A 27,193-nucleotide genomic window follows, 5' to 3' on the forward strand; every position below is an offset into this window, starting at 1 on the left:
TACTAGTGTTCTGGGTGATAAGTAGTCCCACTACATTAGAGAAGTTTCAACTATTCAACAATTCAAAAGGACAAAATGTCTAATAAACTGAAACATTTTAATGGAGATGAGTTCTGATCAAAAGAATTATGCCTCCAAAATAGAAATAAAAACTGTTTTCTTGCCTTCCTATGATGGAAGAGATTTGTGAGATTTGCGAGTAGAAAATAGGAGGAAATCAAGATTGACAGCAGTTCCTATTCAGAGATGTGGGGATCTTACCTGTGGGAAGGAATCCTACACTAGATAGGAGATGGCATCCTTTAGGATTTTTTTTATCTCAAAGCTGGCAAGGCAGTCTGTGTGACAAGCACATTCAATGTTAAGCAGCAGTTAGTACTTTGGGTTGCAAATATGAGTGATCACACAAGTAATTAACTGATTTTGCCTTGTTATAAATATAAAATTGGAAAATCGTGTTGGAAATTTGTAAGATTTATGGAAAGCATGCTCTGTAGCTAAAAATGTCTTCCTCATTTCAGAATGCCATCATTACAATTTAGAGGTCCTTTGATTAAATGACTCCTTGCCTTTATTATGTCTCTCACTCCCTGCCACAAACAGGTAAGCAGATTCTTACCACAGAAATGGAGTTGGAGAGCAGTGTTCCATCCTGGCCCAGCATGTTGGAGACGGTGATTTCGGGTAGGTCCATGTTTTGTGGATGGAATGGAAGCAGGCCATTGTGGTTCATTGGGTGACACAGAGAGTGGTAACCAGATTCAACTTCGTTCAGGTGTACCAGGGAGTGGTCAGGGAGGGAAGGCGGAGTGATGGGTGGAATGTTAAAGTCTTCACTTTCCAGACTTGGACCAGGGTAGGACTGTGAGAAGAAAAGAGTGACATTGTTACAAATTTCATTGAGTTGTTCTTCCTCACTGTGAGAGAGAACACATGACCCTTCAATTTGGCAGAGACATTTCAAGCATTCAGATTACCCTGCTGCCATTTCACTATTACACATAGAAGAAAATTGCCTCAAAGGCATACCACTTCTGGTATAAAGACTGCTTCCATTAGGCAGTTTTATTTTTCCAGGAAGCTGAACTCAAACAGATTTCAAAGGTCCCATTAAAATTTTCCAGAGTTTTAATCTAGTTGAATACCTTTTTCATGGGAATTGTGGGGAAGGAAGGCAATTTATAAAATTAATGTTTGATCGAACATGTTTCATAGGGCTCCCTACTGCTCAGATTATGGGATGTAATAAAAATGAATTCCAGAAGTCTGGGGCAATTGCCTTTGGGTTTTGAAAAGCTACTTGCTCACAATTGACAAAGGAAAAGTTACTAGTAAAGAAGTAACTTAAGCTAACTGCTTAAGTGTGGGTGTACCAAAAGTTTGATATAAGCATGCCACTAAAAGCTAATTTTATCACTAAGATGTTATCATCAAAACAAAGTGAAGATTCCTCTTGTGATTTCTATTAACATTTATTTGATCTCCTCCTAAAAGCTGATAAGTAATATTGCAACCATTTAAATTCAGCTCAGTCCATTGTGAAAGGCAAAATAATACTAATATTATTATACTACTAATTCTGGAATAAAAGTCAATCAGCAAAATAAACAGCATTCAAATAATAACACCTGGGCCTTTTTCTTTCACAAACTAGCTTTAGATAAAATAGGAAGGGAGGGAAGGAGATAGGAAGGGAAAATTACATGAAGACACTCGTCTAAAACTGGAATGTGGTAAAAGTTGAAAAATATAAACAACAACTGAATAAAGAAACATTGTTAGAAATTAATATCAATGCACAGCTATATTTAGCAGTCCTTTATAGAACAGGTGTCTCAATATGAAAGGAAACATTTCCGTCCAGATAATTCTTGCAAGCCTATCTTTCAAATGAAGAGAGCCTTCAGAGTGTTTGCGTGCATGGGTAACAAGGATCCCCTTGTCTAACAGCACAGAGCTTACTGAAGTGTGCAAGATTTGAAATGAGCAGGCAAAGGGTAGGAGCCAAAGAAAGTAGTGTAAGGTATTCATTGGGTGTCCAGCCAATAAGCTTCATGCTCCTGCGTCCAAGTGCCTGGGGTTATTTTTTCCAGATGGCGTCTATTTGTCTAACAGAAAGAAAATCTTCAAGTTGCACTTGCTAAAAGTTATACAAGTTTTGATATACTTGTTTAGGTGCTGTCAGAAGACAAGATGAAATGAAGAGTTACTTTGAACACCTGGAATTTAGACATGGTCTTGAAGAGGCATGTGTGGGTTAGTGTCTGGAAGTATATGAAAGGGAGATTTGATTCATGCTTACAGATAATGTTTCTTAAATATCTAACATTCTGTTAAAAAAAAAGAGTCACCAGCTTTAAAAGTTCAGTCACATATTACCAAAGTCTTCTATAATGATATGCATTTCTTGTCTGAAAAAGTATGTTAGTGACCTGTATCAAAATTACCAGTTTGATTAAATTCTCCCACACCGGATATATTGCAGATCCTAAGTCTACAGATCTAAGTTATCGGTTTCTTGTACAGGTATTCACAGAAGCATAAAAGATGCCGGATGAAGTAGAAGAGAAAGTATATTTATCAATGTCTATTTCATAAAAAGTAGTGTACAGAGTCCTTTGACTACACTGTCTTTAGTTGAACCTTATATACTCTTTTTTATAACTATTATTACTCCCATTTCCTTGAAAGGAAAATTGAGGCTCAGAGGTTAAACCACTTGTCCACGTTTACTTAGCTGGTAAACAGTCAACTCAGTACATAGAAAGGGTTGGATAGATGATGAAGAAACTGTTTTTCTTACTGTGACATTTATGTAAGTGGATTGGTTTTTACTAATTTATGAAGTTGAATGATACAAAATTGCCAATACTCAACTGTCTTTGTTAAATAAAATTTCCTTCGTTAACCAGAAATAGTATTAGTATTAGTATTAGTAACAGGTTTTCCCTTATTCCAAATTCCTCCCCAGAGTCCACCCACTAAAATTACTTATTCTACATGAGTGGAGGAATTCGTAATTTGTTTCTTTGTCATTATTTCAATGCTGAATTTTGGATACATCTTTTAAGAAGTTAATTGGTGCCTATTTGAAACTTTCCTGAATAAGTCACAATTAAGGCAGAGGTAAAGGAGGAAGCCGTTTTTAATTTTAGAAATGCCATTAAACCTCTGAAAATACTAAGAGATATTCTATCCAGGGTATACCATGACTTTATATTCTCGAGTTTCTTCAGTAGTTAAATCTTAATTTGTGGTGTTTTAAAGGAAGGTTTAATTGGTATCACTTTACATTCAGTGATAACAATTGTACTGCAATTTAACTAAGCTACATGGTTTATTTTCATGTAATTACGCATTAACGTTATTTAATCCATGCAATTATATACCAAAACCACAGATTCCACAACTTAACCGGTAATGGGTAGTTATTTGGGTCAAGAATTTTAACAATGTAAGGCTACTTAGTAGTTTCTGTTCTTTACATTAGAAGTCATGATGTGGTTATTTGCCATGAGTGTATTACAGTGTAATGGATGCCCTGTAAAAGCATTATGGTAATTGTACAATCATCAAAATATCCCAGAAAATTTTTAAAAAGTTAATGCCAGACTAATTTTTAATTTTTTAAAAAACTGGACATGAATTAGCTAACTCCCCAACATTGATCTCTATGAAATTAAAGTGTAATTTTGAGTTTTAAAAACAATATGAAGGTCTTTAATTTAATAATAAAGTTCTATATTACAATTTGCAGTGGGCAGCAGTACCATAAGATATGATCCAATATCTTCTCTTGTAACGCATGAAGTTGCCTGTTTAAAATTATGTTAAATGTTTCCGAATGAATAAATAAAACAATGAATGAGTGCATGAATGAATGAATGCTAAAATGAGTCTCTTAGGGCAAGAAGTTTGTGAACATACCCGTTATTCCATGGGTTTAAATAATTATCTTATATCCCCAGGACTTTGTGCTGGTCAGTTGACAGCATGGTATATTACATTTATCTCACAGTGTGTCAATAGGCAAAACAAAACAAAAAAGCAAAAAACCCTGTTAGGAGAGTATAAGCTTTAGAAGCCTGGAGATGGCTGGGTGGAGAAGACTATGTCCCTCTCTGGATGCTGACCTGGTTTGCACTTACCATACCATAGTGACACAGAGATTCCAGAGGATTTCTAAGGGAGATGTTGTGGCCCCCTAGTTCTCAGAAGCTGGCGAAGTCCAATATGTCCTGCAGGCAGTACACCAGGGCTCCTTTGGGTGACAGCTGGGACACATGAAGTCAGTTCATGGCAGCTATTCACCCCTGGCCAGCAGTGAGAGCCTAATTAGATGAGTGAGCCTGAGAGGGTCCTCTGACCCCAGCAATAGGAACACAAGGGAGGGAGCAGGGGCTGTGCAGTCAGAGGAGGTTTACATCACAGCCATCCAGTGATACAGGAGACTCACTGCACCTGTCAATTGATTCAGGATCTTTTCTGATTCAACATATTTCCATTCCTCAAATATCAGTTCTTTCTTCAACCCTCTCAGGAACAAAGATTATTTGATCCTTTCCAAGAGGGTCTCTATAGTCCTATGAAACCACAGTACTACATTTTCTTGGCCTGAGTTAGAGCCCACCGAGGAGTAATGTCCTGGGAGGCTCTCTGGGGCTAGTGTCCAGTAAAGAAAGCTGGGGTAGAGCAGGTATAGACATTCAAAGGTACCATCATCTACCACGTCATGACATATATTGTGTTTTATCCATCCCGGCCAGGAGGCCAGAATCAAAACCTGAGCCTCAGCCATCCAATCTCTCTCTTCCCCAGTCAATGGTGAAAGTCAATGATGACCACCTGCATAAATGGAGAGAAACTGTTTAAGGAAAGTGGGGTAAAATTTAGGACAATACCTTTCATTTTACTTTAGATTTCCACCATAATAACTAAAGGTAAATTGAAACAAGTAAGTATGTAAAGAGATTTGATTCAAACCATAGTCAGTCGACATGATCCAAATAACTCAAAATTATATGGTTGTTACCTAACCAAATTCTCCATGATCTTAAGTCTTGTCATGGTGCTGGTGCTAGCATGCATATTAGCACCAGTATGCTAATTCCAGTATGGCGGCACCATGTCTTACTCTCTCCAGGAGCAGGATGCAAATGCCCAAGAATGTGGGGTGGGGTGTACTATCATGAGACTTGGCTAATTCTGGAAAACAGATGAACTATTCAAGGCTGCAAAGGGATTTTTGGAAACATTAAAGTAGTAATTTTAAAATATTATCATCCTTACGAGAGTATTTTTATAGTTCTAAATAATAGACTCGATGACTACTGCAAGTCATTTTCTTAAAACCTTAAAAGGTGGTATTTGCACATTTAGCTTATAAAGTGCTACATCTTTCTCTGATGAGGAGGAGACAGATTCTGGACTGGTTGAGAGTACACATAATGATTCCTTTGGTGACTAATAACAGTCACAGAGTTTGTTGGAAAGATTTGCGGCTTCAGTGTCCAATGTACAAGTCTGCATCCAGGTTCTTGAAAGCATTTCTGAGGTTGGGTTCTGAAGTGAGTTTCTTATTCCTTGTGAGGCTCAGTTTCAAAACCTGCTTCATGGAGTTCTTAGGAGAATTAAAAACAAAAACATATGTGCAAAGTCCTATAATATGTGTTTGCCAGATTAAAAGTTCTCAATAAGGGGCAGCTTTGTATAACTATGATTATTAATAGACATGCCAAGGATTGAGTTGTATCTAAGAAAACAAACAATAGACACCATGCTAGGGATCTAGATGTGTTCCCCACAATGAAGGAATTCCCATCTATTTGCTATTTATCAGGTCTCAGTGGAGAAAAGTGTACCCCATTAATACATAATGCATTTAATAGCACCCAATAAAGAGCTAAGCTAAAGCCTCACTTGTGTTTTGATGGGATTAAATTGCATGTTTTACACTGAAGAATAAAAAGAGTGGGGAACAGGGAGTAGGCAAAAGATGCTGAAGGTGCTGTTAATAACTTAATGTGCAGAAAGAACATCAATGAATTCCCTCCTTCAGTGAGCTTTATTAGCAGGCCTGCAGCACTGGGCTGATGAGTTTCTGACAGTCCAACTCCTACTGACCCAGGTAAAAGGCATTTGTGAACCAAAATGTCTACTTCTGAATGGGCACAAAAGCTACACATGCTACCACAATGGCTTGGACCCTTAAGAATGCCGTCTTCAGCAGGGGCATGGTGGCTCACGCCTATAATTCCAGCAGCTTGAAAGGCTGAGGCGAAAGGACTGTGGGTTCAAAGCCAGTCTCAGCAACTTAGTGAAGCCCTAAGCAACTTAGTGAGAACCTGACTAAATAAAATATTAAAAAGGGCTGGGGATGTGGCTCAGTAGTTAAGCACCTCTGGGTTAATTCCAGTACCCCCTCCCCGACCCTGAAAAAAAAAAAATTGCTAATCAAAGGGATGAATTCTGAGTCCCAAACCAAGAGACTGGGGTTAGGAAAGTTACAGGGGATCCTTCAGGTCCTCTTTGGATTGATCTGCTTGGATGGATGCCTTTTCAGCCATTTGACTAAAATCAACATTCTTCCTGCCTGTCCAACCCTCCTCAGCCCCCATTTCGATGAAAAAGAAACTTCTCACCTAATTTCTGGAAGATCTCATTTCCCCTGTCTGTTTAATTACAGACTCATACACCTTTTTAATCAGGATGCTTTACATAGTCAATGACCTGGGTATCCTGTTTACATTATGTTCTCTGTCTGCAATCCACATTTCCTTTGCTGCAGCCTGTTCTTATTTTTTATCCTCATTCTACATTATTGCATCTGCAAGTGGAATGTTAATTACACAGACTTTTCTTTTGACTGTAGAGAATGGGTGTTTTCATTTTGTCCAAATACAGTGTCAATATATGCTGACCAGGAATAAATAATGGGAATCTTTCCTGGAGTTGGTCTTTTCTTCTCTTTTTAAAATCTAATTCTCTACCAGAGGGGCCCTATATTTGTGGGTCTCTGTCCACATATTGCAATCATTATACCTAGCACTCAATCTTTGGTGACAGAAGTCCCATAACTCAGAAGAATTCAAAAGATATCATCTTGTACACATCTTTAAATTATGTGATGGATCCATGCAATCATGCATACGCTAAAAATATGGCTATGGTTATAACATTGTAAAATATGTTTCTCATCTAGATCTTTATTTGAAAGATAAATAAATACGGCTGCCATCACACATATACAGAATGCCTTAATTTTTAATCTGTAACATAATTCCTTAAAGTCAAAGATAGAAAAATGCCAATGTTTAAACATGTTTCATCTTCTATTATTGAAAATTCTTGTTGCATGATTCGAATAACTCAATGGAAAGCAAAGTGAACTGAGAAATTTACTAGAAAAATAATAAACTGCACATTTTCAGAAGTAAAGATATTGCAGTGTAAGGGTGATTTTCCCCAGAAGTATTTAAACAGCATCAACATGATCTCTAATTTCTTTTGAGCAGACCTTCAGAAGTAGGTATTTTTCAGATTCTTTTGTCTCTGCATGAACAAGGGTTGATAGCTTGAGACTATAATGTATTACTGTGGAAAGCTTCGGTCTGTTACATAAATCATCTTCACACTCAGCAAGAATCGTCCAACAGTGCCATTGATGTGCTCAAGCCAATGATCCTGCAAACAATTTTTTTGTCTTTCTTCACATGTTAGACAATAGCAATAAATCATCTTCATTTAAAAACACACAATGTACTAATTTTTCAAGCAACAGTTAGCAAAATGAAATTTTTGGTAGAAAGCGTAGCATTTATTTTATTTGTGCTCATTAATTTTGTAGCCCACATTAAGGAAAAGACAGCGAGTGCCTTAGAGGTCTGTGTTGTGTTCCTACTATGTGTAAGGCATCCTGCTAAGGGTGATTTGAGGAAAAAAAAAAAAAAAAAAGAAGATAACATTTGTTTTAAGGGAATGAACCCAAAGAAAGAAATAGGAACTTAGGCTCCCAAAAAAGAGCAGTATACTTGAAGCATTAAACTAAGTGATCTCAGAATGTAAATGATAGAGGAAGGACCTGAGGCTGGAACGATGTGGGATTTGAATAAGCATATTTACACTGATAACAGGGCTTTTTGCTGAGATGTGACATAAGTGATCCAGGAGGATCACCACACCCAGGAGCCAGCCCAGGCAACTGTACCAGCAGCAACAAGAAAGCTCAATATTAAGGTCAGCTCTTCAACCTTAAGATAATCTCAAGGGCAAGACTAGTTCCCCCCAATGAACCAAACTAGGAGTACCAGGTTAAATGCAGGCCTCTACTACACCTGGGGTGTAGGGTAAAATTTGCTTAGTTATAGAAAACTAGTGTGCAAAGCCAGAATGAGACCAAGAAACAGGATGCACTGGAACTTTCCCAGAGGATGCTTGATGTTGGCTCTTCCTGGGGCAAGGAGTGAGAGATTTGAACCTTGAAGTTGGGGTTAATGGGCTGAAGCTTAGAGGATTTAGGGTACCAGAGACAAGCACTTGATTCAGATTGGGTGTAGGTTTGGCAGGGTTCTCTAATAGTCCGCTCTGGTGTCTGATATACTCGCTTCCCCATGTTAAAGCCCTTAGATTTTACATACAGGGGTTCCTGTCTTAATCATTAATGATTCTGAAATGAAGAAGAGGTTTGCCCTCAGTATTGCTTAGCGTTCTACATTAGGCTTCAGGCAGTATTTTTATAGGATATTTTAAAACCAAGAGTTGTGTGTAGTTGTTATAAATAAGGGTCTTTCTCTGACTTAAAAAAATAAAAATCAAGCTTCTGGCAAACAAATAATGTGCTCTGCCCACAACCCATACAGCATGATTAGGGAAAGCAGATGAAAAGGGAAGAGCTAATCCCAAACCCTAATGGGGCTCAAGCTTGTTTTTCAGTGACAGGTCACCATTCCATATTCGCTGTTTAAAAGGGATAATTTAATTGCATTGTTTAATGTATAATCATATATAAATATGTAATCCATACTTTTTTTAGTCATCTATTTTTTTCATTTCTTGCATTGACTTGATACATTCTGAGATCTAGTTTTGTATTTTTCACTTGATTTTATAAATTTTATAAATAACCCATTTTAATCCTTTTTTAAAAAAGAAAATACATGTGAAAAATTTATTTTCAATCTAGCCATTCAAAACATTGAAATTTGTATCTTTCACAATTCTTTTTAGGGCTAGGGGTGAGGCTCAGTGGTAGAATTCTTGCCTAGCATGACATGACTGAGGTCCTGGGTTCAGTCCCCAGTACTATCAAAAAGAAAAAAAAATTAATGCATACTTGCTTATTTCCTTATGAACTTTTTGTTTTAAAAAACAAAAGCCAGGATACAGAAGTCCAAATATGGAGTTAGAACTGCTATATGAAAATTTTAGGTCCTAATTTATTATATGTTGTTACTTAATTTAGGTCTCAGTTTCTAAATCTGTAAAGTAGGGATAATAATATTCAAGAGTTTATCAGGACTGAGTAAAGCAAAAGAGATAATGTATACACTCTGGGCAATACACTGTTTCATAAAAAACAATTGATAGATGTTAGCTACATTGCTATTGTTATTCCACTATATAATTTAATCTGATCACATAAAATGAATCATGACTAATTTTCCATGTCAATTGATACTATCTATACTATTGCTAAATGAAGTGATAGAATAAATTGTAGAACATGAATATAATGATATTTTCATCAGGCTGTTCCTTATTTTTTTCTTATGAATCATTGTAATGAATAACTTTATCCATTTATTTCCTTAGGATAATGTTCTGGAGTTCAATATTTATGCTTAAATGGACTTACAGTATGCTCAAGAGGAGATTTAGGAAAATCAACTCAGGTTTTTAAAAATTAAAATTCATTAAAGTTCAAAGACTGCTCACTTTTAAAAACAGTATATTAAAACATAATGAATTTTATTCAATTATTAAATGTAAAAAGAAATCTGTGGAATGATGTTATTGGTTTCCCCTCTATCCAATTAGTTCAAAAAAAATCAAGCAAATCTTTTAATGTTTTAGCCTCAGTTTCCTCATCTACAAAGTGCATGACTGGGGTGGTATAGACAAAGAAAAGGCTGGTAAAGAAGGGGAGGGAGGGATCATCACCCTGGAAACATGTAACCACCTTATATTTACACAACTTCCATACATGAACAAATATTAATTTGCTGATTCTGTAGCTAAAATATTTTCAAATATACGTGTTTCGTTTAGTTCAACCTAATATTTCTCAGAATAACACACTGTAGTTATCTCAGCATAGAAAAGTATTGACCTTAATATATCAACATTTTGATCTTAAAGTTGTAACATAAAATTAAGCCTAGTTGAACAAGAATGAAGTCTATCTTGGGCCTTAGATCTTCCCAAGGCCAGAGTCCTTCACTCTGAAGTTTAGTAAACTTTTTATGTTTTCTAAGTCACTGAATCAGGCTCATTCTCACTGAATTGTAGAAATTATATAAGATAATACAAGCAAAGCCTTTGCTCACAGTTCACTGCAAGAGACAGGTAGCTTGTACTAAACAGCTATTGTTATTATGGACCCAATTCATTCATGACATCAGGTTAGGGGGCTAACCTAAACTTCCAGCCAAACAGAAGCTTCCTACTAAATTAACTATCATCATTAAGAGCGAGAAGTTTAACTGAAATCAGAGCATAAGAAATAAACAGCTGGGCTGGGGGTGGAGCAAGATGATGGCTGAATAAGAGTGCCATCTTGCAATCCTCACCCACAGAGATACTAATATGAACAGCTATTCACTCACCAAGCTACCCTCAAAAACTACAGAAGCTGGTGAGACTACACAGTACCTGGTGTGAGAAACGAATAGCTCAGTACTGAAAGCACAGATGAGTCCAGACTGCCCTGAAGGAAACTTCCGTACTCGGCTGCTGGCCTGAGAACTATCCTCTCCCTCCTCCCCCATTTTCTCTAAGGCCATTCTGACTTATAATTTTAGACAACAGAAACTCACAGTAGGCTTAGCCCTTGAAGAGTGGTCTTCTCCTGAAATGCTAGAAGTCCAGTTGCATCCAGGAAAGCCTTCTCTGTTGGTCTCAACTCATGACCACCACAGCTCTTGTGAGTTTCAGAACAGGCTTTTCCATTTGAATAATTTGATGTTCAGTCTTAAAAGTCACTCATTTATCTTTGCTACCAACAGGATCAATTATCATAACTGATGAACAGGCAGGGAGGTATGGAGCTACCTTTTTCAAGGTAGCTACCAACTAATTTCAAATCATTTCACATTTTCAGAATTATAGTTAAACATTTTAATATTCATTCAGTGAAAGAATATACATTAGAAAGAAGATGGAAGAAAAATCATGGACTTAGGTAAAAATTAAACCAAAATTTTCTACGTGTTTCTGGGAAGTCTGGTTACATCTGCTCCAAAACCGAGGAACTGAAACTATAAAGGGAAACTTAACACTATTAAAGGTGTTTGGGGTGGCAGGTGAGGATATGAAGAAGGAGGTTGCAGAAAACTTCAGCTTTTTTTAAAGTCTCAGTGTTCTTATACTAAAAATGCATGACTTCTACTTGACATATTGATGTATTAAAGTTTTAGTATTTAGAACTTTTTTTTTTTTTTTTTTTTTTTTTACAGGTTGCAGTCACATATTTATTACAAAAAGATACAAAAGTTCAGTCTATAGCGTTTATGGATCTACAACACCTTCTAAAAATGTAAGCATATACACAAAAGTAATAAACTTCTTTAAATGCTTGGGAAACAAAGTTACAGTAGACAAGTGACATTGTTCAACATATTACTATTATTCATGTGAAATGCTACACTTATGTTTTGGGCATTTTTTGGGACAGGTTTATCAGAAAAAAAAGTATAGCCTGTTATAATTTAAAATTTTATCAGGAAAGATTATTTACGTTTCCATAGTTGTTCACATGCTAAAGAAAAAAAATTCAAAATACATTGTGAGCAAGCCAAAATGCTAATTTCAAAATGTTCCTAATGCCACTGCCTAGCTTGTCAGGCTACGTACTAGAGCTTCACACCTCTTTTCCATCACCTAAATATCTTGGCAACCCTCAACATTTTACCAATGAGCAAACAATGCTCCAAATGGAGCTTGATGTTTTAAGAATCTATTTTTTACCACTAATGTTCTTCCATTCAGATATTTTCATAATTTTTATCTGATATACTTTCCCCTAATGTTTGAAAAAACATACTGTTAAGCAATTATAATAACATTCTCCAGCATACCCAGCAACAAACATTCATTTCCTGAAATAAAAAATGAGTCTTATATTCACAAATCCCACAGCTTGGAAATGTGTATGATACACAACATTTAACCTGTCAGCAGCCTCATTAGTGTCAATGAGTAGAAACTGGCAATCAGTAGATGGTGAGCTTTACATGTGTTTATGTTTTAAAATGTTCCTAAAATAGCTCTGCTGGTGAGGTTGATAGAAAACACTTATACTGGACAAATAAATTTCAGCTTTAATTTCATGATATATTTACATTTTTTAGGAATTCAAATTTCTTATGGAGATGGTCATTTATAATCAACAGAGTCAATACACAGCTATAATAATACTAATAACAATAATAATCATAATCATGAAGGCTGGGTGGGTAAGGATTCAATTATTCAACCACACCAATACACAAATGATTGAGAAAATACGCAGGACTGATGTGTGTTTAATAATCATGAGAACAAATATATGTATATATTTGTATGGTGCCTGTATTCAGTATCCATATAGCTATTAAGACATTTTTATAAACTGTAAGAAATATGTGAGCTATTTCAAGATATAATGCTAAAAAACAGACTTCCATGTAAGAAGCCAATTTAGGAAGAAAACAACATAAACAATAGTAACTTGTGTGCTCAAGTGAAGCATCTTTTTAATTTTGAGTAATGAAGATGTCAAGCCAAATGCTAGAGTAGTTTAACTTAATTAGGTGGCCTATTTTTCCAGGCATCCTTTCATTTCCCATTGAAAACTCAGCTCGTATGCAAGGCAACAAGAGCAATTTTGTCTGTAATGAATACCTCCGGGACTGCACAGAATAATCATTTGAATGTTACACTGAAGACTGGTTTGAGTAACTAGTCTGGCCTTGTTAAGATGCCAGACTTTGTTGAACTAAACTAGATTACTCAAAGCATGGCAACTTTATCATTTTATTGGGCCGATGGTCAAAAAGTCAAGTTGACTTTACTCCTGAAATTTCTCCAAAAGGAACCAATCTAAAAGTAATTGGTCTAATTTATAGTTCAAATTTATGTCACAAACATGGACATTTTATGGCCCATAGTAAAAATATTTTTTTTTTTTCAAAATTGCTCTTAAAAATACTATCCTTCCTAGGCTCTTTTTGTCATACCTCATTTACACTCTGACCTGGAGAATTTTTTCATTAGGAAAACATGCAATCACAAGGCAGAGAGTCACTGATATGTTTGCAAATTCAAAAACGTAATTTTAAACTGAAGATTTGAGAGAATATTGTACAAAAAAGAACTCAGAGGGTCCTAGTGGTTCCACTTCCATGGTACTGCTGTTTGTAAACAATGTGCTAGTGTTGTAATATAATTGCCTATTATTATATGGTTTATTATCACATTAACTCATCAAGTCTTGTCCTTGAAATGAGTCTCAGGCAGAGGGAGTACTGGAGCCTTACATCAATGTTTCGAAGCTTTGATGCCTAGATAAGGGGTACTACTGCAGTGAAACAAGCAATTGTAGATTTCCCAAATGCCTGCAATATAGGGCTAAGACTTGTTGCAAGTAGAAAGCTCAAAGAATTGGTGTGGTAAAAAAGCACACAAAATATGTTAATTCATTTCCTCATTTTTCTGCAAGTAATGCTGTGTAACTCTGATAGGTGAGCCACTATTTGAGAAACAGGAGATCCAGAGAAATGCAGGAGCAAGACCCACCTTTAAAAGCTCACAGTCAGATGGGCAAGACAAGGATGTCCTTGCAGACCCTCACATGCCACGTGTCACAGAGGGGCAGGTGCACACCCCAGTGCTCTTCCCTGTAGACACTGGCAAGGTCTTGCAGTGTGGACCATCTGGTAACAGTGAGGAGAAATGGAATGGTGGGAATGAGAAGATGAGAGGAGTTTATTAGAAACTGAGGCCCAGAAGTAAGGCAGTAATTGTGGAGATGGAAATAGAGGAAAGAGTAAAAAGTAGAATCCTCTCTGTCTGGATTTCACTAGCATCTGAGAGGTAAGGGAGACTCTCTGAGGTTCCATCTTGGTGACTGGGTAAGTGGTATTGACACTTATGACTAAAGACATAAGGGAAGAACTCTGGGGAGGGGTGGCAAGGAAGTAGGTGGTAGAAGAGGTGAAGAATTGCAGGTTGATGAACTGATGTGTTAAGTCTGAGCTGATGTCAGGGACAGGTGCCTAGTGGGGTTTGAAATCTAACCTGAAACTCATGAAAGAGCTGCCCTAGATAGACAGATGCTCTTTAACTTTTATATTCAAAATGAACTGTATGAAATGTATGTGAAATGGTCCTTTTTGAGATTCCGGGAAAACATGATGTTGCTATATTTTTATCATGTTAGTCAGTTTCTCATTGCTATAACAAAATATCTGAACTAACTAACTTATAAAGTGAAAGGGTTTATTTGGGCTCAAGGTTTTAGAGTTTCCAGTTGATGACTGGACAGATCTCTTGCTTTTAGTCCTCTGGTGGGCCTGCCAGATGACAAAGGTAGACAGCACATAGTGGAGAAAGGTGCACACCTCAGGGTCAGGACCAGAGACAGACAGGACGGGACTGGGGCCCCATGGTACCTCTCAAGGGCATGTTCCCAATGCCTCAAGAACATCCCACTAGGCCCCACTCCATAAAGATTGCACTACCTCCCAAGGGTGCCACTATTTGGAGCAAGCCTTTAACACAAGGACCTTTGGGGGACACTTACACAAACTATAGCATTTATCATTTGTTACTTTTAATCTCAAGATTTGAGGAACGAGGTAAGAAACAGAAGTCCAGTGGAGGTTGACAGTGGGGAAGAAGCAAAGAGTGATCACAAACTAAGAATAACCTATTTGATGGCCAGGGAACATAATGTCCAGGGTTTACTAGGATTCTCAGAATTAACAGCAAAAATTCCTTCAAGATTAAAGGACAACTGTTTATAGAAGGAGGAAGAAAAGGAAGGAGGAACAAAGGAGGTAGGGAATGCAGGAAGCAAGGGGGAGAGAAAGAAACAAAACAGATGTAACTGGTTTAGGCAGTGAAGGCCGAGGCCTGGGAGGAGGTGATTTATTGAAAACCCTGGTTCAGTCATGTAATCTAAGCTTTTCCATTACCTAGCACTGGAAAAATTAACCTGAATTCCCCCTATTTCTTGTATAAAAAAGATCAGTCCTAGTCAGGCATAATGGCACATGCCTGTGATCTCAGCAACTCAGGAAGCTCAGGGAGGAGGATCACAAGTTCAAGGCCGGCCTCAACAACTTAGTGAGGTCCCTAAGCAACTTAGTGAAATCCAGTCTAAAAACTAAAACAAAAACAAAACAAAACAAACAACAACTGGGGATGTGGTTCAGTTGTTAAGCACCCCTGGGTTCAATCTCTGGTACCAAATGGGAAAAAAAATAAAACAAAAACATTCAGTCCTTCTACCATCTTTCCACACAATACCACCTCTGAGAGGGTGGTGAAAGCCTGGCAAAACAGACTTCCTTCCTGAGTCCACAGGACTGGAGCACAATGTTGCCCAGGAGAGCAGAAAACAGAGAATGCACAGGTACCTGTGGAGAAGGCCAGTCTCAGAACTGCCGCAGAAGAAAGACTAAGGAAAAGCAATGGCATATATTCAAAACTAAAAAGTAAAAATAAAAAAAGGAAGAGAATTCTTGTTTCCTTTGATGAATTTAGTTCAGGTAGAACATTGATACCTGAGTATAGTCACTATGAGGAAATATAGAAGGGTCTATAAAGACTCTAGGGGAAGAGAAGGGATTGAGGTTTTAGGGAGAGCGGAGGACCCACAGCTCCTGTACCTGAAGGAGCTGAGAAGATTCTGGTAGGAACACAGCTGTGGGGGCGAGGAAGCCCAAGTTCCTTCTGTCTTCTCATGCTCTTTGGCACACTGGTCTAGATATTTTTAAAAACATTTTTTGCATATCTTTAAGATATGCAACATGATGTTGTAAGACACATATAGACAAGTAAAATGGTTACTATAGTGAAATAAATTAACGTATCTATCATTTCACATAGTTACCATTTATTTGTTCATTGTGCATGTATGTGTGTGTGTGCGCGCACGTGGCAAGAGCAACCAAAATCTACTCTTTTAGCAAAAATTCCAAATACATTATTATTCACCGTCCTCATGTTGCATGGTAGATCTCTAGACTTGTTCATATTATCTGCATTTGTGACATTTTAGCCTGGGTGTCACCTCAATCAAACATGACAGATTAAGAAGGAGAAGGGAGTGAGTCCTTGAGGGGCCGTTGCCTTTATTTTCCTCTGTCTTGCCTTTCATTAGCCCACTCACATTGTCCCAGAAACGATACTGGAAGGATCTTGCAAAGTTCATGAGCTATTAAGCAACATGGTCCCTTTAGACAGGGTTTGGAAACATACAAAGAAATCTTGCATTGCATGGTTCACATTTTATCCAGAGCAATAAAAAAAAAAAAAAAAAAAAAAAAAAAGTTAAATGGTGTTTAAGGTACTGAATGGCCAGTACAGTTATAGCTATTACAGGGAAAAAATAGTCAATATTCCAAGTATGGCGCCAGAGTGCAGTGGAAATGTTACGGGTTTTTATTACATACTTGTCAGTCTTATTATGGAGTGGTATATTCAATTTAAAAGCTGCCTATCAATTACAAAGCTATATGCAAAAAAAATTTTTTAAGGATTTGTATACACTAGCTTAAGAAGTACAGAATGCCCACTACACAGAGGGCCAAAGAGCCCTTTGGGACCATCTAAAAGAATATCATTAATTTTTACAGTGTACTTTCATTTCTGGAGCAGTTCCAACATTGGCTTTCTATAAAAATCATTTCAAGTTTAGAATTATGCTATATGCTTGCAGCAACATCACAGGAACAGTAGTGCACCATATGTTGCTACTTAGCAACTTAGTCTATAAGTCCCAAAGCATGTACTGATTTGAAAATTGAACAGGAATTATAATTGTTGAGTGATGCTATGAGGCAAGTTGTCTTGGATTACTAAACTATGCAGATGTTTGATGTTATGTAGGAAAAGGAACAAAACTATTTTCCTTTTTCCTACAGGATGACTAAAATCTTATTTATGGCTGCCTAAAGGGGTAAATTGATTAAAATTTCCTAAAAGAATACCAGGTAATGAATTCTTGAACACACTATATTACAGTAAACAAAAGGAATGTTAAGTGAAAAATTTAGCAAGGGCCATTCAACTTATGTAATTTGTGGAGTTTATTCCCCTCTGGGGTATGCATTATCTTACATTAGTCTAATTTTTAAAATAGCTCTTTTTAAAAACATTTTTATATATGTTGCATTATTAAAAATTGTTTGCTTCTGGCTCACAAACCTGCCATATCTTTAAAAAAACATAAAGGTATTTGGAACTCTTTACTCCTTTTATATAAATTATCACTGGTATTTTAAATATTCTTAGTAACTCTTGACTGAAATATTAAGAAAAAATAACTTCAGTTGTTTGATTTCAGTAAGGGCTGAATATTATCCATTGTATTTGAATTTAGAAATATAAGGAGCTGTGTTATTATGATGCATATGTTCTGAATTTCCAATCCTTTATCCAAAACTCTTTAAGACGGACATAATGATTCTCTGAAAGGGAGCAGCTGTTTTATAGCAGTAATCATTTATTGAGTTTGTGTTTCTACTGTTTCAAACAAATTCAATTAGCCCTTACACTTCAAAACCCTACAGGCACCGATGAGATGGTACCGGGTTGCTTTAATCTAATAGTAATACTAAACTTGTCAGTACAGTTTTGGGATTGATGGTTAGAAGAAAATTAATAGTAACATTTTTCATTTTTTAATCAAACAGTCCTATTCAGAACTACCTATGGATCTTGGAGGCTACTTAGCCAAATGAATTCAGTTGAGTAAGAATTTGAAATGCAAAGCCTGGCCTTCCAAAGGTGTCCTTAGAATGATCAACTCAACTAAATGGAAGGAAACCTAGTGGGGATCTTTGAACTTCATGACGGCCTTTTTAGTCAAACGATATAGTGTAATGTCCAGAAGGTTCATCACAGAAGTCAGTGGTCATAATGACTTTAAATTAATGCAAAGTTCATGGAGATGCAGGCCTGTCTGTTTTGAGTTAAGTATGAGGCATTTTGCTACTGGTGCACACCCCCAACAGATAGATTAGATTTAACTCCTTGACAACCACCATGAAGAAAAATAGTTTCATACTATTCTCTGCCCCCTCTCCCCAGTTATCAGATCTATTTAGGCAGATAAATAGGCACTGAAAACTACTTACTGTGTTAGAATTTACACTATGGTGACTGATACGTAAAATTCCAAACCAGTTTCACTCTTACAGAAAAAAGTTGGTTCATCCCACAAAATGTTCCTATGAACTCTCCCTACCTCTGATTTATTTTTGCTTACAATGTTCCTATATTTTATGTTTTACTGGCACTCGAGGGCAGTTATAATTTTGTTTTAAATGCCCTCTCTGGAGGAAGGCCCTGGTCTTAAGTATTCAAAACTATATAGACAAGCATTTACTTTCATAAATGTAACCATTTACATTCTCGTTGGACATTTGTTGTCACTTCTCATGATTAAATGCCTTGTCAACCATTCCCACTGAAATGGATACAAAGGCACCTTTGAAAGGTTTCAATCACATGCTGCTTTGGGGACTGAAAACCTCTCCCCTAATACTCCCACTAAGCCCCCCAGAAAATCCTAAAGTCAGTCTTCTAGTGCCCTGGCCCTGTGATTTTGGTGATGAACACAACATTTTGTTGCAAATGGCCCCAATAGTTGAAAGCTATTTGTGACATGTGTATCTTATAATGATTAACTCATCTACAGTCAGAAGCACAAATAACTTGCACCTGTAAAGACTTTATTTCCTAAAGGTAAAACAACTGTTTAGGAAAGATCATGCTGGCAAAACAGCTGCTTGCCGTTCTGGAGAGGAAACAAGGTAGCATCTTTCAACAAATGCCAACTCTGGTATTTTATCAGCTCCATCTCATTAACTGGAAACAAGGCTTAAATGCTTTGTTTATAAATTATGATTATTCCTGATTGCGGCAGTTACTGATAGTGCTACTCATTTGCAATGCAACTCTTTGAATTTGTTTAATTACAATTTGAAACAAGGCAGAGAAGATTAATTAACCCACCTGGCTGGTTGGCACATAGTCCTGGCTCGGCTCTGTCATGCTCATATACATGTTCTCACCGTCAAACTGCGAATGAAATAATAGTAAACATTCAGCAATCTTGACTGTATTTTTTTTTTTTCCACCATCAAACTGGAAAACAGTAGCCATAAAAAAAAAAAAATGACTGGGAATATGAAAAATCTGTCATAGCAAGCAAGCCACATCTTTTCTTTGATGTTTCTGTTGTCATCCTTATTGACCCTGGATGTCAGTGATTTGGAGTAATTAGTGCTCTAGTAATTACAGCAAGCAAGCAAGAAATGAATGGTTTCCTTTCATCTGCAATCTGTTTTAAAACAAAATGGCTCATTTTGCACGCCATGTATACATATTGCAGTTTGGTTGTAATGAAGTATTAAATGAATGGCACGATTTCGGAAAGAAAAGAATAATGGAAAATACATGGAGGCACAGTTCTGTGCATTCTGAGTTTAGCTCTCGAAAAAAGTAAAGAGTTTTCATAATAGATAAAAACTGGCTTCACCATAACAGCTTTCTGTTTTTAAAAAATTTAACTTTATAGTAATATTTGAAAAGAGCATGTACCTGTGACTAAGAATAAATATAAGAATAAACACAAATAATAATAAAGACATACAGGCGTGAAGATTCTATTTTCCTTTCTAAAAATTTTGAAATTAGAATTAATGAAGGTATTACAAATGCACAGAAATTCACCCACAAGTTTGCAAGTTAGAAATAAGAGGGAAAGGGGAATTTACAGGGCAGCCCAATTGCAGGAAGACTTTCAAATAGTCTGAGGCACAACAATAACAACAACAAAATACTTTTCATGATTTCGTTTTTTGAAAGCAGTAATCACTCCATTCAGACTTAATCCTCTGCTATCTTTAGTCACTTGATAAAAAGAAGAAAAGCATTCTTCTTTAGTTAGAGGAAGAATTTTCCCAAAGTAATAATCAAATGGACAAATACAGCCAACTTCAAAGAGCTGGGTTTGAATATATGTTCAGTGACAGATTTGTCAGGCATGGGAACTTGAAAATGTGGGAAATTACTTTTTAAAATTGAGCAGTTGTGGACATATACACAAATGCATGGTGATATGGACATATACACCACCAAAACAGAAAAAAAAATTTTATATCTAACTAGAAAAAGAATGTATTATAGACATCACATTCCATCACCTATGAGCTGCTAGCCTTAAAAGAACCTTATACAAACACTCAGAGGTACTCAAGGCCTCAAAACTGGTCAGTCATAGTGGCTGACTTGAAGGTCTGTATAAACCTACACTGTAAAAGTAAAAAAACTTCCAAAGACACAAAGCCCTAACTAGGTCAAACTCAAAAGAATCAAAGAATTTCCTTATGTATCACCTAGTGAATATATTTCATGTAGTGCAAACAACTTATCTAAATATATATGAGATCACTTATTAAATGAATGTGATTGCTAATGCAAATCAGAAATAACACATCTAGAAAAAAGAGAACAGGATAATTTGGTTGCTTGGTAAAACTGACTGAGGAGCCTTGAGTCCCACTCACTTACCCAAGGGTGATGTTCCATTGGTCAGGTGAATTTCAAACGCAGTCAGGGCCCAATCTATCTGGCTGTTACCCCTAATAACTCAAGACCTGACAAAAAGCACCATCATGCATTTCTCAATTAGTGCCCAGCGTTGGAAGACACTAGTTTCTTTGCAAATGTTTTTTAATGTTAAGATGCCAAAGAACCATTTCAAATATGGACAGTTTCTTTCACTACAACAAACTAAACAGAACAGAAGTAGTGAAGTGAATCAAATATCCTCTGCCTAAGCATATTCTATAAATGTGTTACTTTCTATTTCATCCTCTCTAACTCATTTTCTAAATCTGCTGTTATTCTCAAGCCAACTAAGGCTTTAAATTTTGGTTTTAATCTATCCAAAGTGTACGCTAATTGAGTATAGTCAATGTTACTGCTTTGGATGAGGACTTTTTCCTCAAAAAGGACCAATATTGAAGCATTACTGAGCCAAGGCTGAAACAGAATTTTACAATAATAGGTATGTGGCTACACTCATAACTATTTCTTGAGTACATTCCATGTCCCTACCACATTTACATGCAATAATTGATATGCATTGATATAATCTTTGCAATACAGAGTTAAGTATTATTAATATCTGCACTTTCTAAACCAAAATACAAAGGCACAGAGAAATTAAGCTAGATGCTCAAAGTTACACAGCTTGTAAGAGGCACAGCTGAGATGCCAACCCAGGCAGACTTTCTAGCGCATGTAGTTAACCACTAAAGTGTTTCAACATTTTCGAATCAAAATGATGAGTTATCTATCAATTCTGAAAATAATGTCAATAAATTATCACAGCAATGATGGCAACATGGGTTGAGCATTCCTAATCTGAAAATCCAAAACCTGAAAGGCTCCAAAATCAAAATTTTAGCATCAATAGTATGCCACAAGTGGAAAATTCCACATCTGACCTCATCAAAACAAGTGCACTAAAAATATTGTATAAAATTGCCTTCAGGCTACATGTATAAGGTGTACATGAAACAAAATTTATTTTGTGTTTAGACTTGGGTTGTGTTCTCAAGATATCTCCCCCTATACAAATAGGGTTAAGAGTATAGCTCAGTGGTAGAGCACTTGCCTAGAATGTGTGAGCCCCTAGCACTGCTAAACAAACAAAACAAAACAAAAAATGCTACACCTATGTATGCATATATATTCTTAATTCTGAAAAAGTAAGAAATCTGAAACACTTCTGGTTTCAAGCATTCAAATAAAGGATATTCAACCTATATTCCAATAACTTTGAGAAATTATTCAGAATTTCTCTGGTATGGTGAGGCTCTCAAAAAAAAAAAAAAAAAAATCTAGTTTTCATGGTGTTGTGATATACTGACAATTTAGTTTAGTAATTATCCCAGAATATCACTGGATACTTAAAAGACTAAGGTGTTATGATGACTAATTTTATATGATGAAGTGACTGGGTCATGTGGTATTTGATGAAATGTTATTCAGAATGTTTCTATGAGAGTGTTTTTGGATAAGATTAGCATATAAACGAGTAGACTGAGTAAAGCACATGATCTTTCTACTGCATCAACAAATACATATTTCAGAGGGCATGGATTCCTCCTGCCTGACTGTGGGACTGGGACATCAGCTTTTGCCTGCCTTTGGAGTCAAGTGAATCATTGGCTTTTCTTGAGTCTCAAGCCTGCCAGCTTTCAGGCTGGAGCTACACAATCAGCTATCCCAGGTCTCTGGCTTGCCAACTATAAATCTAGGAACTTTTTGGTCTTTCTAATTGCATGATCCACATCCTTATAAGAAATTTCTCTTTTTCTCTTGTTCTCCCAAATATCTATACATATATCATACTGATTTTGTTTCTCTGAAAAACCTTAATACAGGGGGCTTCTTTTACTACTATCATGATATTCAGAGCTCCAAAGTATGTTTCTAAAGGGTCTACAATGTAGAAACACACTTATTTCACTCAGTTGCTTGCTTTCTAGAGAGCAGGGCCATTTTGCTTTTGCTATGAGAGTCTCTGGTCTCATTTCCCATCATGCCTATTTCTTGTGTTTGTTCAGTCTACACATTGTCATTCCCCTTTATCCAGAATGCCTTTCTTCCCTTTTACTTATTTGAATGTTTCTTGGACTCTACAGCTCCCCTGAAGGAGGGCTGGGTCACCTCCAGCCTCTGGGTTTCTATGGGCAACCCTCTGCTTCTGGTTTTATTGGTAGGTTATTAACTGCACTGGACTAAGAGCTATCAGAGGATATCACATCTTAATTATTTTTAGTGCCTCTGTAGCTTAGGGTCAGCATGTGATAAGTCCTCAGGAAACATTGATTAACTAATTAACAAAAATTGAATCATATTTTCTTGATTAAATAAATAACCTTCCTAGAGAATGTGGCAGCAACTTTAGGAGAGGAAGAAGATTCAGTTTTACAAGAACAGTTTACTGATTTTTGTGTTCTGGGGACTAAACCCTGAACTTAGTATCTACTAGGTTAAATGCTCTACCATGGAGTTACCCTCCTTCTTCCACCAGTTCTGCTTTTTTTTTTTTTTTTTTTTTTTTTAAGGTAATTTACTGAAAAATAAAAAATCTTACAGTGGATTGAAATTGGTTGATATAGGAACAGATAGCCTGAGAGGGAGAGAGAATGGGGTGGGGAGGGAGGGAAGAGAGGGAGAGAGGTACAGAAATGAGCAGAGCACCACTAATCAAATGATACAGCCATATTCTCAGGATTTTTATTTATAAGATTTTATTTAATATATTTAGATTGGTGAGGACTCAAGAGACTTGACTATACAATAAGCACATGCCCTCTTTCTGAAGAAATTTGAGTTACCAAACCAAAAATATGTATGTGTCAGAACAAGCCGCCTCATTCCCCTTGTGGTTGAAAGTTTGTAGCTGGACAAATCCCCAGACCCAGGTGTAAGCAAGAGCCCAAGATGGGCTGTGCTCTGTCAGACTATCACAGCTCACCAACAGCACCCTCTCAGGAGCTGCTTTCAGGAGATGTGACAGGCCTCCTGCTAATCCAACAGATTTAGAAGGCATCCCATGTCATGAGCTTATGGACAATGGTCATTTGAAGTAGAATTAGAGCCAACAGAGAATCATATAATTTTGGTTTTTGAAAGATCCCTGAAGATAAACTAGTGAATCTCTTATGTCATCAAGTAAGAAACAGAACGTTGGTCACACAGTCCATGTGGGAATAGAACCAATATCTAGATTCTTAGTAGGAAAGGTTTTCACTATGACATACTGTTGTATATTATTATATTCATTAAAAATGGGAATTTTTAATTAACTCTATGGTTACAGATGCTCCTTGACTCACAATGGATAAGGTCCTCATAAAATCATTAAGTTGAAATTATTGTTAGTCAAAAATGAACTGAATCCACCTAAACCACCAAACTTAGTTTGGTGGCTCAGTCACACCCAGTGCATATGGAGTGTCGGCTGCTTCCCTTGGTGATTCCATGGCTACCTGGAAACTGGCAAAATCACAAGAGAGGATCAGAACCAGTGTCACTAGCCCAGGAATATATCAAAACTAAATCTACCGATAAAGCTAGTGACTTTCACACCATCACAAAGTCAGTCGAAAAATCCTGAAGTCCAACCATCATACATGGTATGTTGATGCGAAGCAAAGGCACAGCACTGGCATGGTCACGCTCTAATGACCCCTTCCCTCTATCTGGATCACTTATTGATAACCATCATTAATAATGACTGCAATAGGCTGGGGATATAGCTCAGTTGGTAGAGTGCCTGCCTCGCATGCACAAGGCCCCACTGGGTTCAATTCCCAAAAAAAAAAAAAAAAAAAAAAATATATATATACACACACACACACACACACACACACACACACACACACACACACACATATATATAATGACTGCAATAAACTTGTTTTACCAAGTGCATCTATCTGCATTTCCTTACTCCTTCTGATTATCATAGTTGTCCTTTTTTTGAAGTTAACTGAATTTAGGCATCATAACTTTTCAAAACATATCTATGCTTATTTCTATGTGTTCTTGATGTAAAACCTGAAGCAAAGTTGAAAGAATAAATAAACTGACATTTAAATCTAAATCTAAATGGCATCAACCTAGGATTAGCCTTTCTGACCAAGTGATTTCATACTGTTTATTGTGTTTTTATTTCAAAGCACCAGGGGATACAATCACATAAAAAGTCATTTATAATCTACTACAGTTTTTTTAAAAAATTGTTTTTGGAGGATATTAACCAAACCCATAATCCCAAAGAGCTTTTCAAACTAGGTAGTTATTATTTCTTCTATTTAAAAACTGAAAGCAGACTTCTAGCACGGTCTGAACATCATGAATGATGAGCAGAATTGGGCACTATTAGGCTACCAAAACCACTAAAACAGAGAAATCAAAGACAGAATGTGAAATATAAATCAATCATCAGCACTGGCACAGAAAATGGGATCTTTTTAGGGAAACCATTAAAAGAAAACCAAAAAAATGCTGCTCAGGGAAGGAAAAAAAAAAAAAAAAAAAAAAAAAACCTCATGGAATTCATGAAACAGTACCACATTGTATTGCCTATAAAGGGAAAAACCTTATATTTCTGGATGTTTTCTGAAGGAATATTTGATTCTTTGATTTTTTTTAAGAGAGCTAAAAATGGAAAAAAAAAAAAAAACTCCCTGTTTATAACAGGGAGTTAATTTGACATTTCTTAGAAGATGTATTAAGATAAATCATAATAAGAGAGGGTAATATGCTCAAAATAAAATTTCCATTTTTGTATTGCTTGGCCCAATATAAGATTACAAGTCATTTTTTTTTTCTTATTTTGTGATGGAAGAAATAACTTAAGTTTGGGCAACAAAGTTGAGTACTTTCCTGTTTCATTTAGAGAAAAGCATTTGAAAAGCTAAGCATATAAAACGAACAGGGTAACATGAACATGAGCACAGTTACAGCACAGTTCACACACAGTCATATGGATCCAGTAAAACATGAATAAGGTGAACTCTCCCACTTCTGACACCTGCTCACCATTCTCTTTTGGTCAGGAGGCTCTGGAGAGGGAATACTTGTCTATCTCTCAGTTTCAAGGCCAATCATCTTGATGCAAGCTAGTCTTATGGATGTCTGTCTCCATGCTGAGCTCAGCTACAAGAAAATGTCCCCAGTTGAGCACAGTGGCCAGGGGAAGAGGCTCACATTGCAAGGAATGGTGATCAGGCAGAATCCTACTATCAACACTCAAGGAAAAGGAAGTAGAGTTACTCTTCTAGTGCTTGGTAAAAGGTGTGTTCCAACCGAAGGGCACATAGAACTGAACCACAGAAGAGGAACCTCTCTAGGGCAAGCTCCTGTCTTTTGAACTCAATTGGTGAGCACTTCACTGCAGATTTGAAAGAGAAGAAGAGGGGAAATGGCAAGAGCATGACGCGGCTTCTTGAAAAGACTTGCCCAAGGGCCAGGGAGAGAAAATACTAGACCCACAACTTAGAACCTGGGCTTTTAAACACTGAATTTAGACTTTATTTTTGTCCTAGTGATACATTTATTTGTCAAAGGATTATATATCACATTCCCTTTGTTAACTCAGAAAGCTGAAATTTTCAATAGTATGCTTTGCATTTTTCCTATGCCTGTCCTTTGAGCCCTCCAATGTGGCTCAAGGGCATGGATCTCAAGGAGAGAAACGGTGATTTCTCTCTGCTGCTAATACATGTTTTTGTTGTTTTTAAATAAATGCACTAAACTTATTAATTGGAATGGACATGGTATCTTTTAAGTAGTCACCTAGTAGGTTGTACATGTTATACGATAATAATGCTATCATGGTTCAAAGCAATGATAACATCATTCTTTGAGGTATTTGTTAATCCCATTTAAATATATTAAGCCATTTAATTTTTGTCACAATACTGAAATACAGTCACTATTATATCTCATTTTATCAATGACAAAAGTGAGATTCAAATTTACAAATTTTTCAAGTACCTGCTCCCCAGATTGGCTCGGCCTTGTGTGACCCTCAGGCTTTGACTACTGACCTTTGCTTCTAGCAGTGACTGACACCACTTCATGATCATGAAGCCACTAGGGTACGACTCCTATAGTCACTGCAGGTGTAAACCTAGATGTCCCCAAGCATGGTACCAACTGACATCAAGAAGCTCTG

At 36.6% G+C, this 27,193-nt stretch overlaps 1 protein-coding gene across 1 annotated transcript in view; it reads right to left on the bottom strand.

Annotated features, from left to right (window-relative positions):
• The window catches only part of TOX (thymocyte selection associated high mobility group box), a 292,226-nt gene that overhangs the window by 122,196 nt on the left and 142,837 nt on the right, over positions 1-27,193 (bottom strand). The window contains exons 2-3 of the mRNA XM_079124819.1: positions 19,441-19,506; positions 620-862 (exon numbers count right to left, since the gene is read on the bottom strand). Coding sequence (XP_078980945.1) covers positions 620-862; positions 19,441-19,506 — 309 coding nt within the window. The remainder of the gene's footprint in view (positions 1-619; positions 863-19,440; positions 19,507-27,193) is intronic.

This window comes from Sciurus vulgaris, assembly GCF_902686455.1.
Source record: "Sciurus vulgaris genome assembly, chromosome: 1".
NCBI classification, from domain to species: domain Eukaryota; kingdom Metazoa; phylum Chordata; class Mammalia; order Rodentia; family Sciuridae; genus Sciurus; species Sciurus vulgaris.